The 18,341-nt window shown below is 44.6% G+C and overlaps 1 protein-coding gene across 1 annotated transcript in view; it reads left to right on the plus strand.

Annotated features, from left to right (window-relative positions):
* The window catches only part of LOC144693662 (lactosylceramide 4-alpha-galactosyltransferase-like), a 76,653-nt gene that overhangs the window by 39,340 nt on the left and 18,972 nt on the right, over window positions 1–18,341 (plus strand). Inside the window, exon 2 of the mRNA XM_078563527.1 lies at window positions 17,777–18,219. Within this exon, the coding sequence (XP_078419653.1) occupies window positions 17,777–18,219 (443 nt within the window). The remainder of the gene's footprint in view (window positions 1–17,776; window positions 18,220–18,341) is intronic.

Genomic DNA, 18,341 nt, shown 5'->3' on the forward strand with positions numbered 1-18,341 from the left:
CTTTGGTTTTGATTTGTTTTTGGAACCCCGTGGAACCGGGGAGGCGGCAGATACCGCTCTGCTGCTACGACTTCCCATTATATCTAGAAAAGAAACACAATTAACAGCGCAGTGCATTTTCCTGCCCTATGCGCTCACCGGTGTTTAAGAGTTCCTTAACAAGTCCTCCGATTCTTTGGGTCTCTTAAGTCTCTTTGGTCGGTAGCTACCCTTTTACTCACAGTCTCCCTTTCAGCTGGGACGCTAATTCACTGCAATCCCCCTTTCAGCTAGGATGCAGTTCGTACTCTCCCTAATTTAGGAGAGTTGTTCCTCCCTTTCTCCGCAAGGGTTCTTTTTCGGGGATCCGACGGTCCAGGATTTCAGTCACCTCTCCAATTTAAGAGGCTACTGGACTTCAGTTGGATCCCACCTTCGTCGCCAATTTGTCGTGGAAAACGGAGTAAACACTTGGACCCAGGAGGTTTGTCTTGGAAGTCTTTATTAAATCGTGATATCACGGAGAGCCCAGTCGCATAAAATGGAGCGATCCGGCACTCTGAGAAGCATTAGAGTACACACATAGTTATGGCAAAATGGTATGTGACAGAGATTAGGCAGTTTCAAAGGTTAGAGATTAGGCAGTTTCAAAGGTTAGAGATTAGGCAGTTTCAACGCTTAGAGATTAGGCAGTTTCAATGCTTAGAGATTAGGCAGTTTCAAAGGTTAGAGATTAGGCAGTTTCAAAGGTTAGAGATTAGGCAGTTTCAAAGGTTAGAGATTAGGCAGTTTCAAAGGTTAGAGATTAGGCAGTTTCAATGGTTAGAGATTAGGCAGTTTCAATGGTTGCTTAACCCTCACTAATTATTAACATGGTATGGTGACATATCTTGGGCATGCACACAATAGTTCTTTCTTAGTTTACAACCATATCTGACATCTGGCGCCCATTAGTCTGGGAAAGTAGCTGATAGCGCGACTAGTCTATTAGTTTATGTGCTGGTTGCGTGACTGCTCAAGGATACTCTGTAGTAAGTTCATTATACATGTATTTTATTCTTCTACATAGGGTCTTAAAAGAAGTGCCTGCTGAAATAAGAGATGCATTGGTTGTAGTTCTCCAAAATTCTTCAGATTTTGGAAAAGTTCTATCAGATTGGAAAATAGCAAATGTGATTCCTCCATTCAAGAAACAGGGGAGGCAGAAGGCTGGAAAGTACAGGCCAGTTAGTTTAAGATTTGAATCTATTATTAAGGTAGTTAAAGCGGGGCACTTAGAAAACCTCAATGCAATCAGGCAGAGTCAACATGGTTTTGTGAAAGAGAAATCATGTTTGACTAATTTGTTGGTGTTCTTTGAAGAAGGGAACCTGTGGATGTGCTTTACTGTGATTTCCAGAAGGTGCCATATCAAAGGTTACAACACAAAATAAGAATTCGTGCTGTAGGGCGTAACATATTAGCAAGAACAGAGGATTGGCTAGCTAACAGGAAACAAAGTAGGCATAAATGGGTCAATTTCAGGTTGGCAAGATGTGACGAGTGGCTAGTCACGACACAGGGAACAGTGCTGAGGTCTCCACTTTTTACAAACTATATCAATGACCTGGATGGAGGGACCAAATATATGGTTGCTGAGTTTGCTGATGAGACAAAGATAGGTAGGGAAGTAAGTTGTGAAGAGGACATAAGGAGCCTGCAAAGGGATATGGATAGCTTAGTGAGTGGGCAAAAATTTGGCAGATGCAATATAATGTGAGAAAATGTGAACTTGTCCACTTTGGCAGGAAGAATAGAAAAGCAGCAAATTATTTAAATGAGGACAGATTGCAGAACTCTGAGGCACGGAGGGATCTGGGTGACTTGGTACATGAATCAGGAAAAGTTAGTATGCAGGTACAACAAATGAATAGGAAGGCAAATGGAATGTTATCATTTATTGCAAGGGGAATGGAATATAAAAATAGGGATGTTTTGCTCCAGTTGTACAGGGCATTGGTGAGACCACATCTGGAGTACTGTGTACAGTTTTAGTCTCCTTATTTAGTAATGGATATTAATGTGTTAGAAGCAGTTCAGAGAAGGTTCACTTGACTGATTCCTGGGATGAGGAGTTATCTTACGAGGAAAGGTTGGACAGACTGGGCCTGTACCCATTGGAGTTTAGAAGAAAGAGAAGTGATCTTTTTGAAACATATAAGATCCTGAGGTGACTTGACAAGGTGGATGCTGAAAGGATATTTTCCCTTGTGAGGGAGACTAGAACTAAGGGACACAGCTTTAAAGTAAGGGGCCTCCCATTTAAGACGGAAATGAGAAGAATTGTTTTCTCTCTGAGGCTTGTGAATCTTTGGAATTCTCTTCCCCGAAGAGTGGTGAAGGCAGGATCTTTGAGTATCTTAAGGCAGAGGCAGATTGATATTTGACTAACAAAAGAGTCCAAGCTTATCAGGGGGATAGACAGAGATGTGGTGTTGAGGCCACAATCAGATCAGTCATGATCTTATTGAATGGTGGAGCAGGCTTGATGGGCTGAATGGCTGCCTTCTACTCCTAATTGATATGTTTGTATTTAACCCTTGTAACCCTGGTATCCAGGCCAGGGAGAGAAATCATGGACCCCTGTGATTCTCCTTTTCCCAGGCATCTTATTCTCCCATTTATTCCCTTTCTGCTCAATCATGCAGGGTATATTTTTCCCCTATCAAGATTCACTAATAATTCACCAAACAATCGTAGAAAGGTCCTAGTAAAATGATAACTCCCATTGTTGGCACCTAGTTACAAATATTGGCCAGTATAAAGCAGCATAGATCATTAATATTAAGAGCAGCAATGATGTAATGCAGTGTTAGTTTGTGTGTGCCCTACAGGTGATCCGACTGCAACTTAAACAAACACAGAGAATACAAATTTTACTTTAACAAAAGTGCATGATGCTCTTAATTTGACAGGAAAATATCCTGATAAAAACAAAAAGCTAAAAGCTACTGCGGATGCTGGAAATCCAAAACAAAAACAGAATTACCTGGAAAAACTCAGCAGGTCTCAGCATCGGTGGAGAAGAAATCAGTCAATGTTTCGAGTCTTCATGACCCTTCGGCAGAACTGAAGCATAGTTAGGAGAAAGATGAAATATAAGCTGGTTTAAGGTGAGGGGGTGGGGGGAGAGAGAAATTGAGGGTGGGGTGGTTGTGGGGATAAGCAAGCAGTGATAGGAGCAGATAATCAAAAGATGTTACAGACAAAAGGATCAAAGAGGTGTTGAAGGTGGTGATATTGTCTAAGAAAGGTGCTAATTAAGAATGGAAGACAGGACACTCAAGGTACAGCTCTAGTGGGGGTGGGGTGGAAAGACTAACAAAGTTTTAGTTTTAGATTTAAAAATAATGGAAATAGGTGGGAAAAGAAGAATCTATATAAATTATTGGAAAAAAAAAGCCCAACGCAAACTGGAGGAACAGCACCTCATCTTCCGACTAGGCACTTTACAGCCTTCCGGGCTGAATATTGAATTATTGAATTCAACAACTTTAGATCTTAAACTCCACCCCCCCCCCCCATCCCCACCCCGTTTCTCCCCCCTCCCTTTATTTTTCCAATAATTTATATAGATTCTTCTTTTCCCACCTATTTCCATTATTTTTAAATCTAAAACTAAAACTTAGTTAGTCTTTCCACCCCACCCCCACTAGAGCTGTACCTTGAGTGTCCTGTCTTCCATTCTTAATTAGCACCTTTCTTAGACAATATCACCACCTTCAACACCTCTTTGATCCTTTTGTCTGTAACATCTTTTGATTATCTGCTCCTATCACTGCTTGCTTATCTCCACAATCACCACACCCTCAACTTCTCTCTCTCCCCCCGCCCCCCCACCTTAAACCAGCTTATATTTCATCTTTCTCCTAACTATGCTTCAGTTCTGCCGAAGGGTCATGAAGACTCGAAACGTTGACAGGAAAATACCCTGTTAGTTATTTATAACACTGCCGACGATAACACTGATTTTGGCGACTGTCTCAGCTCTCATTAACATGTTCTGCACATTGCACCATACGGACATGGTGACAGTAAATTCATATTTAGAGGAAAGATTCAATACTTGCAACCCAGGTGAACTGCACAAGATCTTTTCCATTCTGTAGAAATAGAAGAAGACTTTCTTCTGCCTGGGTGCATGATATTATTCAACATAATTATTTCATACAAGGGGATTCTATTTTATCCACAGGGTAGAGAGATCAAATTACCCCTGAGCCACAAAGTGAAGCGATTGAACAACATGGGTTAACACTGACCGTGAGAAGCATTAAGGAGGAGCCCTCGGGTGTCTCTGTGCCGCACAACTTTTAAGCGGCCAGAGGACAAAGGACAATTGTATTTGTGTTTTCTTGATCAGCAAGTCTAAAGACTGCTGCTTCTCGCTACAATATATTTTCAATTTCTACTATGCAATACAACTTTATCATGATATTTCAATACCTCAAAAGGCACCAAGAGAGAGTGGGATAATAGGTTAGACAAAGGAGAAGACTGAAGTCAATGGCAAAGATTCTTGAGAATCATGCAGTAACCAGTAAAACAGGTTACTGATTCACAATGAGCCTGTTATCTGTCTTGGCGATTTCACCCCAAAAAGTCTACTTACAGTAAACTTCCATTAGCAACAAAATAAACAGGACCCCAGCTATGATTCCATACTCCGTTCACAAAATAATTATAGATGACAAAGGCCATCTAGTCCAGTTCATCTCATCCATCCCAAATAGCTTTTAGAACAGGAGCCTGCTACGCCATTTGATAACATTGCCTCTATTATACCAGTGACTACAACTCAAAAGTATTTCATTGTCTGTAAAGTGATTTGGGACATTGTGAAAAGTGCTGTATAAATGTAGGTTTTGTCTTTCTTTCATTATATCTTCTTGCAGTAGGCAGAGTGACTGTAACAATGGTGAAATTGGAGGCCCAATGCTGATTCTGTAAGGATAATTAATCACACAGCAATCAGCTGATGTCAGGAAAGTGGCAACACAGAAATCACCACATTTCCAAAACAATTCAGCTCTGTAGCTAATCTCCACTCCTCCAACTAGCCCATCCAACTCCTCCCCACCGCAAACTCCCTCCATCCACCCAAACCCTAACCATCTGCAACCTCCCCCACAACCCCCCATCCAACCACACCCCAACCCCCCCATCCAACCACACCCTGACCACCCCCTCCAACCACACCCCGACCCCGCCATCCAACCACACCCCGACCCCGCAATCCAACCACACCCCGACCCCGCCATCCAACCACACCCCGACCACACCATCCAACCACACGCCAACCCCGCCATCCAACCACACCCCAACCCCACCATCCAACCACACAATGACTGCCCCATCCAACCACACCCCAAAACCCCTATTCAACCACACCCCGACCCACCCCTCCAACCACAACCCGACCCCCACATCCAACCACACCGCGATCCACCCCTCCAACCACACCCCGACCCCCCCATCCAACCATACCCCGACCCACCCCTGCAACCACACCACGAACCCCCATCCAACCACAACCCGACCCCCCCATCCAACCGCACCCCGACCCCCCCATCCAACCACACCCTGACCACCACCTCCAACCACACCCCGACCCCCCCCCATCCAACCACTCCTCGACCCCCCCATCCAACCTCCCCCACAACCCCCCATCCAACCACACCCCGACCCCCCCATCCAATCACAACCCGACCCCCCCATCCAGCCACAACCCGATCCCCCCATCCAGCCACAACCCGATCCCCCCATCCAACCACACCCCGACCGCCCCATCCAACCACACCCCGACCGCCCCATCCAACCACACCCCGACACCGCCATCCGACCACACGCCAACCCCACATCCAACCACACCACGACCCTGCCATCCAACCACACCCCGACCCCGCCATCCAACCATACCCCGACCGTGCCATCCAACCACACCCCGACCCTGCCATCCAACCACACCCCGGCCCTCCATCCAACCACACCCCGACCCCGCCATCCAACCATACCCCGACCGTGCCATCCAACCACACCCCGACCCTGCCATCCAACCACACCCCGACCCGCCATCCAACCACACCCCGACCCCGCCATCCAACTACACCCCGACCCCCCCATCCAACCACACCCCGACCCCCCCATCCAACTACACCCCGACCCCCCCATCCAACTACACCCCGACCCCCCCCATCCAACTACACCATGACCCCCCCATCCAACTACACCATGACCCCCCCATCCAACCACAGCCCGACCCCGCCATCCAACCACAGCCCGACCCCGCCATCCAACCACAGCCCGACCCCGCCATCCAACCACACCCTGACCCCCCGATCCAACCACACCCCTACCCCCCCATCCAACCACACCCCTACCCCCCCATCCAACCACACCCCGACCCCCCCCTCAACCACACCCTGACCCCCCGATCCAAACTCCCCCACAACCCCCGCCTCAACCACACCCCGACCCCCCTTCCAACCACACCCTGACCCCCCGATCCAACCTCCCCCACAACCCCCCATCCAATCACACCCCTACCCCCCCCATCCAACCACATCCCTACCCCCCCCATCCAACCACACCCCGACCCCCCCCATCCAATCACACCCCGAACCCCCCCCCCCCCATCCAACCACACCCCGGCCCCCCGATCCAACCTCCCCCACAACCCCCCATCCAATCACACCCCGACCCCCCCCCATCCAACCACACCCCGACCCCCCCCATCTAACCACACCCCAAGCCCCCCCATCCAGCCAACCCCGGCCCCCCCATCCAACCACATCCCGACCCCCTCCCATCCAACCACACCCTGACCCCCCCATCCAACCACACCCCAACTCCCCATCCAACCTCCCCCCCAACCTACCACACCCCAACTCTCCCTCCTAACACATCCTAAACCCCCCTCCAACCACACTCCAACCCCTCTAACCTCCCACCACCCGCCAACCCCCTACAATCTCCCCCTCCAGCTTCACCCGAACACCCCCAACCCCCTATAAATTCCGCCATCCAACCTTCCTCCAATGCCCCGCTAAACCAGCTAACCTCCACCAACCTCCCCCAACCCCCTTCCAACTCCCTCAACACCCCCTGCAATCCCCCTCTAACCGCCCTCTAATCCATCAACCCCCCTTCAAACCCCTCTAACCTCCTCCTAACCTGCCCTCCGACTCCCTCCCAACCACCCCATTAACCCCCCCTTCCAACCTCCCCCTAAGCCCCCCATTAAACTTCCCCAACTCCCTGTCTAATCTTTCCCCAGCCTCCCCTAACCTCCTCCAAACCCATTAATATATATGGTTTTATGATCCCATAGACACTGATTACCTTACACACACACACCTCTCTCTCCCTTACTCTCACTCTCACTCGCTCGCTCACTTACTCGCACACTTTCTCTCTCTCACAGACACGTACACTCTCATACTCACGCACACACTCATGCTCCCTCTCACTCACGTACACACTCACTGTCACTCTCTCACACTCTCACATTCTCGCGTGCTCACTCATACGCGCACACTCTCTCTCTTTCACACACACACTCACTCTCTCTCTCTCTCTCACACACACTCTCTCTCTCTCTCTCACACACACATGCCCTCTCGCGCTCTCTCTCTCCATGTGCGCTATCTCTCTCCCTCTCTCCGCGCATGTGCGCTCTCACTCTCCGCGCTCGCTCACTCTCTTTCTCTGCGTGCGCATGTCTGACAGTCTGCATAGTGGCCCGTGGGCCGCTTGTGGGACAAGTCTGCTCTACAGCACTTTTTCTCATCTGCATCTACTATCGTAACCATCTATTCCCTTCTCCCTCATGTACTTGGCTGGATTCCCCTTAAACACATCTATGCTATTATAAAAGCAAAAAACTGCAGATGCTGGAAATCCAAAACAAAAACAAAAATACTTGGAAAAACTCAGCAGGTCTGGCAGCATCTGCGGAGAGGAACACAGTTAACATTTCGAGACTGAATGACCCTTCAACAGAACTAAGTAAAAATAGAAAAGAGGTGAAATATAAGCTGGTTTAAGGTGGGGTGGGACAAGTAGATCTAGATAAAGGGCCAGTGATAGGTGGAGATAACCAAAAGATGTCACAGACAAATGGACAAAGAGGTGTTGAAGGTGGTGATATTATCTAAGGAATGTGCTAAGTAAGGGTAGAAAGCAGGACGAGCAAGGTACAGATAGCACTAGTGGGGGTGGGGTGAAGGAATCGAAAAAGGCTAAAAGGTAGAGATAAAACAATGGATGGAAATACATTTAAAAATAATGGAAATAGGTGGGAAAAGAAAAATCTATATAAATCATTGGAAAAAAAAGGGGGAGGGGGGAAATCGGAAAGGGGGTGGGGATGGAGGAGAGAGTTCATGATCTAAAATTGTTGAACTCTATTCAGTCCGGAAGGCTATAAAATGCCTAGTTGGAAGATGAGGTACTGTTCCTCCAGTTTGTGTTGAGCTTCACTGGAACAATGCAGCAAGCCAAGGACGGACATGTGGGCATGAGAGCAGGGTGGAGTGTTGAAATGGCAAGCGACAGGGAGGTCTGGGTAATACTTGCGGACAGACCGAAGGTGTTCTGCAAAGCGGTCACCCAGTCTGCGTTTGGTGTCTCCAATGTAGAGGAAACCGCATTGGGAGCAACGAATGCAGTAGACTAAATTGAGGGAAATGCAAGTGAAATGCTGCTTCACTTGAAAGGAGTGTTTGGGCCCTTGGACGGTATGGCGAGGGGAAGTAAAGGGGCAGGTGTTGCACCTTCTGCGGTTGCATGGGAAGGTGCCGTGGGAGGGGGTTGAGGTGTAGGGGGTGATGGAGGAGTGGACCAGGGTGTCCCAGAGGGTACGATCCCTGCAGAATGCCGCCAGGGCGGGTGGTGAAGGGAAGATGTGTTTGGTGGTGGCATCATGCTGGAGTAGGCGGAAATGGCAGAGGATGATCCTTTGAATGCGGAGGCTGGTGGGGTGATAAGTGAGGACAAGGGGGACCCTATCATGTTTCTGGGAGGGAGGAGAAGGTGTGAGGGCGGACGCGCGGGAGATGTGCCGGACACGGTTAAGGGCCTTGTCAACCACCGTGGGTGGAAAACCTCGGTTAAGGAAGAAGGAGGACATGTCAGAGGAACTGTTTTTGAAAGTGGCATCATCACATCTATGCTATTCACCTGTCAATCCTTTCCTGATATGTATACCCATGCATTTCTTGTATCATCCTTGTAAACCTTCACTGCACCCTCTCCAGTGCCTCGATATCCTTTTTATAATACGGTGACTAGAATTGTGCACAGTATTTTAAAATGGCTTGACACATGTTTAGCATAACTTCTCTACTTCTTAACTCTGTCTCTCTAGAAATAAAGCCTAGTGCTTGGTATGCTTTATTTGTGACCTTATTAACTTGTGTAATGTTTAGTGTATTTGCACTCGGAGATTCCTTTGTTCCTCTGCCACATCTAGACCTTCACCTTTCAATTAACAAGTGACCTCCTACTCTTCCTATCAAAATGTACTACCTCTCATTTATCTGTGTTGAACTTATTTGCCAAATATTTACCAATTCTGTAAGTTTATTAATATCCCCCTGTAATTTGCAGTCCTCCTCACCATTGACTATCCACCTAAAGTCCAAATTGTTAACATAAATTGTGAACGTCAGTGGCCACAATACTGATCCATGTGGAACAACACTCCCCACCTTCTAACACTCTGAATAACCACCCTTACTCCACTCTCTGCTCTCTGTCTTGAAGGCAGCTAGCAATACATTCTTTAGGAAGTGTTCATTATTCGTTGAACAAAGTTTGATCCCCAAATGGAATGCTTCATCCTGATAAAAGCAAAAAACTGCGGATGCTTGAAATCCAAAACAAAAACAAAAATACCTGGAAAAACTCAGCAGGTCTGGCAGCATCTGCGGAGAGGAACACAGTTAACGTTTCGAGCCCGAATGACCCTTCAACAGAACTAAGTAAAAATAGAAGAGGGGTGAAATCTAAGCTGGTTTAAGGTGGGGGGGGGGTGGGACAAGTAGATCTAGATAAAGGGCCAGTGATAGGTGGAGATAACCAAAAGATGTCACAGACAAATGGACAAAGAGGTGTTGAAGGTGGTGATATTATCTAAGGAATGTGCTAATTAAGGGTAGAAAGCAGGACGAGCAAGGTACAGATAGCCCTAATGGGGGTGGAGTGGGGTGAAGGAATCGAAAAAGGCCAAAAGGTAGAGATAAAACAATGGATGGAAATACATTTAAAAATAATGGAAATAGGTGGGAAAAGAAAAATCTATATAAATCATTGGAAAAAAAAGGTGGGGGTGAAATTGGAAAGGAAATCGGAAATCCCTGATGTGGGTCAACTTTTAGTTGGGTCCATGGGTAAATATTGGTGTCATTTTTGGCAGTGTGACATTTCAATACTCTCATCAGTTTCTTGGGTCTCACAAGAAATTGGGGCAGGAGTAGACCACATGACCTGTTGACCCAGTTCCACCATTCAATATGATCATGGTCGATCTTCGGTTTCAATTCCACTTTCCCGTGCATTCCCCATGTCCCTTGATTCCTTGAGAGACCAAAAATCTGTCCATCTCAACCTTAAATGTGTTCAACAATGGAGCATCTACAACCCTCTGGGGTAGTGAATTCCAAAGATTCACAACCCTTGTAGTGAAGTAATTTCTCCTCATCTCAGTCCTAAATGACCGGCCCCTTATCTTGGGACTGTGTCCCTGTGTTTTAGACTCCCCGACCAATAGAAACAATCTCTCAGCGTCCACCCTTTCAAGCCCCCTCAGAATTTTGTAGGTTTCAATGAGATTGCCTCTCATTCTTCTAAACTCTAGAGGATATAAACCCAATTTACTCAGCCTATCATCATAGGACAACCCCCTCATCCCAGGGACCAATCCAGTGAACCTTCGCTGTACTACCTCCAATGCAAGTAAATTCTTCCTTAAATATGGAGATCAAAACTGCACAAAGGATTCCAGATGTGGTCTCACCAAAGTCCCATTCATTTGTAGCAAGACTTCTTCCTGTATTCCAATCCCCTTGCATTAAAGGTCAACATGCCATTTGCTTTCCTAGTTGCTTGCTGTGTCTGCATGCTAACTTTCTGTGTTCCTTGTACGAACGCACCCAAGTCTCTTTGAACATTGATATAAGGACCGTGACCTAATGGATAAGGCACTGGTCTCCTCAGCCAGGGATTGTGGGTTCAAGTCCCATTTTGGGAGAGGCAAAGTTTTGTCCAGAAACAAATTTCAAAGCATCTTCTATAGACTTTGTCATGTTCTGTGACAGGTAATTTTCTGTTTATTGAAGTAAATAAATATGATCTGATAGCCATTGCAGAGATGTAGCTGCAGGATGAGACTGATTGGGTCCTGAATATTGAGGGGTATATGACATTCAAGAAGAATAGGAAGCTAAATAAAGGTGGAGGGGTTGCACTGTTGATCAAGCTTGGCATGGGTGCAATAGTTAGAAATGACCTTGGTTCAGGAGATCAAGATGTAGAATCGGTTTGGGTGGAGATGAGAAATAGGGGAAAGAAGTCCATAGTGGGAGTGGTCTAAAGGCCTCCTAACAGTAGCCACAGTGTAGAACAAAGTATACAAGAAGAATTATTGGGTGCTTTTGATCGAGAGATGGCAATAATCATGGGTGATTTTAATCTACACACAAACTGGAAAAATCAGATTGGCAGTAGTAGCCTGGATGAGGAATTCTTAGAATGCTTTCGAGATAGTTTCTTAGAGCAGCACGTTCTGGAACCAACCAAAGAGCAGGTTATATTAGTCTTGGCACTGTGTAACGTGACAGGATTAATTAATGACCTCCAGAGTAAAGGCACCCCTAGGTAGCAGCGACTACAATACGATTGAATTTTACATCCAGTTTGAAAGATCAAAGTGTGGGTCTAAGACTAGTATTTTAAACTTAAATAAAGGCAACTATGAAGCATGAATGCTGAACTAGCTGAAGTGAACTGGGAAACTAGGCTAGAGGATAGATCAATAGAGGAGCAGTGGCAGACATTTACAGGGATATTTTAGAATACTCAGAATAAGTATATTCCTACTATAAAGAAACATTCTAAGGGGAGGAGCCACCATCTGTGGCTAACTAAAGAAATTAAGGAAAGCATCAAACTTGAGGAAAAAGCATATAACTGCACAAAGATGAGTAGCAGGTCAGATGATTGGTCAGAATATAAAGAACAGGAGAGAATGACTAAAAGGTTAACTAGGAGAAAGAAATTAGAGTATGAGAGGAAGCTAGCTAGAAATGTAAAAATAGATAGCAAGAATTTCTACAGGTATTTAAAAAGGAAAAGTTTAAGTAGAGTGAGTGTTGGTCCTCTAGAAGGAGTGACAGTGGGGAGTTAATAGTCGATAATAAGGAAATGGTGGATGAAATGAAATATTTTGCTTTTGTCTTCACTATAGAAGATACAAAAACATTCCAGTAAAAGCTATAAATCAGGAGGTGGAAGGGAGAGAGGAACTTGGTGAAATTACAATCACTAGGGAAGCAGTACTGAGCAAGCTGATGGAGCTGTGGGCTGACAAGTCTCCGGGTCCTGATGGACATCATCCTAGGGTCTTAAAAGAGGTGGCTAATGAGGTCGTAGACGCTTGATATTAATTTTCCAAAAATCTTTAGATTCTGGAAAGGTTCCATTAGACTGGAAAGTAGCTATTCAAGAAGGGAAGGTGGCAGAAAACTTTAGGCCAGTTAGCTTGATGTCTGTCGTAGGGAAGGTGTTAGAATTGACCATTAAGGAGGTTATAGCTTGGCACTTAGAAAAACTCAAGGTGATTGGGAAGAATCAGCATGGTTTTGTGAATGGGAAATCATGTTTAACCAATTTATTGGAGTTTTTTGAAGGAGTAACTTGCACCGTGGATAAAGGGGAACTTGTAGACGTGCTGTACTTGGATTTCCAGAAGTCATTTGATAAGGTGCCATGGAAAATTAAAGCTCATGGTGTAGGGGGTAACATATTAGCATGGATAGAAGATTAGCTGGCTGGGAGAAAACAGAGTATGAATAAATGGGTCATTTTCTTATTGGCAGGATGTGACGAGTGGAGTCCTGCAGGGGTCTGTGCTGGGGCCTCAACTTTTTACAATTTACATCAATGACTTAGATGAGGGCAATGAAGGCATGGTAGCTAAATTTTCAGATGACACAAAGATAGGTAGGAAAGTATGTTATGAAGAGGACATAAGGAGGTTGCAGACGGATGTAGATAGGTTGAATGAGTGGGCAAAAATCTGGCAGATGGAGTACAATGTGGGAAAATATGAAGTTGTTCAATTTGTCAGGAAGAATAAAAAAAGCAGAGTATTGCTTAAATGGAGAATGGCTGCAGAATTCCAAGGTGCAGAGAGATCTAGGTATTCTTGTACATGAGTCACAAAAGGTTTGTCTGCAGGATGTCATGCTTCAGTTATACAGGGCTTTGGTGAGACCACACCTCGAATGCTGTGTGCAGTTTTGGTCTCCTTATTTAACAAAGGTTGTTGATGCATTGCAGGTGGTTCAGAGGAGGTTTACTAGATTGCTACCTAGAATGAACAGTTGTCTAACAAGGAAAGGGTAGACAGACTGGGCTTGTTTCCATTGGAGTTTAGAAGAGTGAGGGGGTCACTCGATTGGAGTATATAAGATTCTAAACAGTGTTGACAAGGTGGACGCAGAAATTATGTTTCCTTTTGTGGGTGCGTCCAGAACTAGGGGGTACTGTTTTAAAATTAGGGGTCACCCTTACTTGAAGGGTGTAGTTACATTGGGAGGCGGTTCAGAGGGTGTTCACTAGATTGATTCCAGAGATGCGGGGCTTGTCTTATCAAGAGAGATTGAGCAGTTTAGGCCTATACTCGCTAGAGTTTAGAAGGATGAGAGTAGATCTAATTGAGGTATATAAGATGCTAAAGGGGGTATACAAAGTAGACGTGGAGCGGATGTTTCCCCTTGTAGGGCATTCTAGAATGAGAGGCCATAGTTTTAGGCTAAGGGGTGGTAGATTTAAATCAGAGATGAGGAGGAATTACTTTTCTCAAAGGGTCGTGAATCTATGGAATTCACTACCTCAGAGTGCAGTGGATGCTGGGACGCTGAATAAATTTAAGGAGGAGACAGACAGATTTTTAATTAGTAACGGGTTGAAAGGTTATGGGGAGAGGGCGTGAAATTAGAGTTGAGGCCAAAATGAGATCAGCAAAGATCGTATTGAATGGCGGGGCAGGCTTGAGGGGCTGAATTGCCTACTCCTGCTCCTAGTTCATATGTTCTTCAAGGACTGAGATAAGGAGAAATTTTTTCTGAGGGTTGTGCGACTTTGGAACTCTCTGCTTCAGAAGTGGAGGCGTAGGTCATTGAATATCTTTAAGGCAGAGGTAGATAGACTCTTGTTAGGCAAGGGAATGAAAGGTTATTGGGGGTAAATGGGAATGTGGAATTAGTAATACAAACAGATCAGCCATGATCTTATCGAATGGTGGAACAGGCTTGACGGGCCGAATGGTCTACTTCTCATATGTTCGTACAAGTTTCACAGCCTCTTAAAAACATTCTGCTTTTCTATTCTAACCACCAAAGGGAATAACTTGCCACTTCTCCACATTACACTCCATCAGCTGTCTTGTTGCCCATTCACTTAACCTGTCTTTATCTCTTTGCAGCATCTCTGTGTCCTCCCCACAGCTTACTTTCCCACCTAGCTTTGTATCATCAGCAACTTAGATACATTCCTCTCTGTTTCTTCATCTAACTCATTAATATAGATTTTAAATAGCCGAGACCGCAGCACTGATCCTTGTGGCACCCCATTAGTCACAGCCTGCCAACTTGAAAATGCCCCTTTATGCCCACTCTCTGTTTCCTATCCATTACCCAATCCACTATCCATGCTGATGTATTACACCACCCCCGCTACCCCTCGCCCCACTCCATGAACCCTTGTCATGCCCATAAACCTTTTTGTGTGGCACTTTGTAGAACGCCTTTTAGAAATCCAGGTACACTACATCTACTGATTCCTCTTTATCTATCTGGGCAGTTACGTCCTCAAAACACTTGTCAAGCAAGATTTCCCTTTTATAAAACCATGCCTACTTGTTTTAATCATACTATACTTTTCTAAGTGCATTGTTAAGACTTCCTTATTAATAGATTCATTTTCCCAATGACTGATGTTAGGCTAACTGGTCTGTAGTTCACTGTTTTCTCTCCCTCCCTTTTTGAAAAGCAATGTTACTCATGCCAAACTCTAATCTTTCCTGAATCTAAGAGGTTTTGGGAAATCATACTCAGTACATCCACCATCTCTGCTGCTATCTCTTTTTGAACCCTAGGGTGTAGGCCATCAAATTCTGGGGATTTGTCAGATTTTAGTCCCTTAGGTTTCTCCAATTCTGCTGACAATTTCCTTAATTTCCTCATTTTCTTGGCACCTAGGTTACCCTCTATTTCTGGGGTGGAACTTGTGTCTTCTACTGTGAAGACAGACGCAAAATATTGGTTCAATTCCTTTGCCATTTCCTCATTTCCCATGATAATTTCTCCTGTCTCTACTTCTAAGGGACCAATGTTTAATTTAGCTACTCTCTTCCTTTTTCCATATACTTACAATACCTCTTACATTCTCTTTTCTGGTTTTATATTCCTAGGTAGTTTACACTCATATTCTACTTTTACTCCTTCTTCAATTTTTGGTGGCCTTTTTCTTGTTTCTAAAACATTCCCAGTCTTCAGACTTTCTTCTGTTCTTTGCAACATTATAAGGCTGTTTTTTAAAATCTAATACTATCCTTAACTTCATGAGTGAGTCACGGATGTGTTTTTCTTGCTGAGTTTTTTTTCATTGGAATGTATTTTTGTTGAACATTTTCAATTGTTTATCTTTGTGTTTGCGATTGTCCATTTGTCACCATGCCTTTTACTCTATTCACCTAATCAACCTTAGCCAATTCTCCCTTCATACCTATGTAATTGGTTTTGTCTATGTTTAAAATTCTTGTCTGTGATTGGAGTATGTAACTTTCAATTTTAAAATGGAATTCAGTGGTATTATGATCACTATTTCCCAGTAGATCCTTTACTATTAGATTAGAATTAACCCTGCCTCAATGCACATTGCTACATCTAACATAACATTATCCTTAGTTGATTCCAAGGGATATTGCTCCTGTTACAAACGCATTCTATAAACTCACCTTCGAGACAACTCTTGATTGTCCCAGTCCATGTGAAGGCCCCCACAATTATTATATTGCCTTCATTACAAGTCAGAAGCAATGTGGGCCTCTTGCTGGCTCTCCAGCTGACAGCCTGATGACTCCGCAAGATTCCACCCATTGTGTACCCTGGAATATTTATTTCACAACCTTAGTCACCTTGCCACCATGTTTCTATAATTGTGATTAAATCTAAACCATTTATTTCTGTTTGTGCCACCATGTTTCTATAATTGTGATTAAATCTAAACCATTTATTTCTGTTTGTGCCACTAGTTCATTATTTCAGATACTTTGTGCATTCAGATAAAAGAACTTTTACTTTCATGCTTCTGCTTCTATTCCCTGCAGTTACCTTATTCACTGATGCACGATTTCTGTTAAACTCTCTGCTCCTGCCTGCCCACTCTTCCTGTCAATCCAATTTGTTATACTGCTCTGTTGCTTCAAACATTGTCTTTGGATTGCTAAACCTCTTTTTACCCGAGCCCCCCTCCAACCCCACTGCCTCCTCTCCCCTCCCCTCCCCTCCCCTCCCCTCCCCATTAGCTTAAAGCCCTGTCCACAGCCCTAGTTACGTGATTGGCAAGGACATGGCCCCAGTCCAGTTTGAATGGAGCTCATCCAAATGGATTAGCTCCCTCTTCCCTCTGTACTGGTGAGTTCCCACATGAATCGAAACCCCCTTCTTCCCACATCACTCTCTTTGAGCCACACCGTTATTTCTCTAATCTGCTTGACCTTTTGCCAATTGGTGGATGGCTCAAGTAACAATGCAGAGATCATTACCTTTGATGCCTTGCTTGATTACATTGCTACCTTCTCCAGGCCTTAAGTGAAAATCTGCCTTGAGATCAGAGTCTTAATAGAACAAAGAAAGTCCAGTTGCTTGAGTGTCCTGGGTGCGAATTTGAGGCAAGGCTCAATGCCCATAGTCATTTGTCACTTTTTAAATGGAGATAATTCATGTTTGCTTGAGGAGGATGAGCTCCTTTCAAAGAATGAGGGAGGTTCTACTTGCTGTTGTTAGTCTGCCATTTTCACAATTTTAATTGCACTGCCTCTGAACTTAAACTCTGTTATGGAAATGCTGGATGAGAATTTCATTCACTTCTTGTTGTCAGAAATGATGCACTGATTCGATCTGGGAAATTATGAATGATTTATGAAAAGTTCACCCTATAACTCATAAGTGATGATAAAATCAAAAAGTGCTGGAGATACACAGCGGGTCAGGCAGCATCAGTGGAGAGAGAAACAGTTAACATTTCAGGTCGATGATCTTTCATTAGAACTGAAAGGTTAACACAGTTTCTCTCTCCACAGATGTTGCCTTACTTGCTGAGTATTTCCAGCTTCTTCTGTTTTTATTTCTATTCCCACCATCTGCAGTATTTTGATTTTGAGATCATAAATGATGTTTGTCAAGGGTGTGACTGTATAAAACCACAATTAGGCAGTTTTATTTCCTTCTTAAACCTTTCTTTCTGTTCACAGAAATCACTGAAGAACGATCTCCAATTATGAAAAACTGTTACCAAGCATTATTACTTGCCCTAGTGGTAATATTATTCATCTTCTACTATATGGTCTCCAACAATAACAATAAATTGCCTACCTTCGCCAAAGACTTTTCAAGCCGTTTAATCAGTTTGAAACCTCCACACCCATCCAGAGAACCCGGCATTATGTTTGTGCAGACCTCCGATGAACTAAACCCTTCGTCATTGGCTATTTGTGCTGTCGAATCAGCTGCTAGAAGAAACCCAAATAAAACTGTTTATTACTTCATGAAAGGATTCAATGGGAACATATCAGCCTATAAAAAACCTGAATTCAGTGCCATCCCTCTGCTTTCTTCAATCCTGAATGTTGTCATCTTGCCCTTGAATCTTGATGAATTGTTCAGCAGCACTCGCTTGGCTGACTGGTATAAAGAGGTAAGGAATTGGACAGTGCTGGCTGCTTGATTTGTGCTTAGCAAAAGCTGCTTTTGGTCATCAGTATGAAAATTAAAATAGCAAGCTTTACACTGACAAACCACACACCAGTTTCTATATGT

This window comes from Cetorhinus maximus, chromosome 19 (assembly GCF_964194155.1).
Source record: "Cetorhinus maximus chromosome 19, sCetMax3.hap1.1, whole genome shotgun sequence".
Taxonomy (NCBI): domain Eukaryota; kingdom Metazoa; phylum Chordata; class Chondrichthyes; order Lamniformes; family Cetorhinidae; genus Cetorhinus; species Cetorhinus maximus.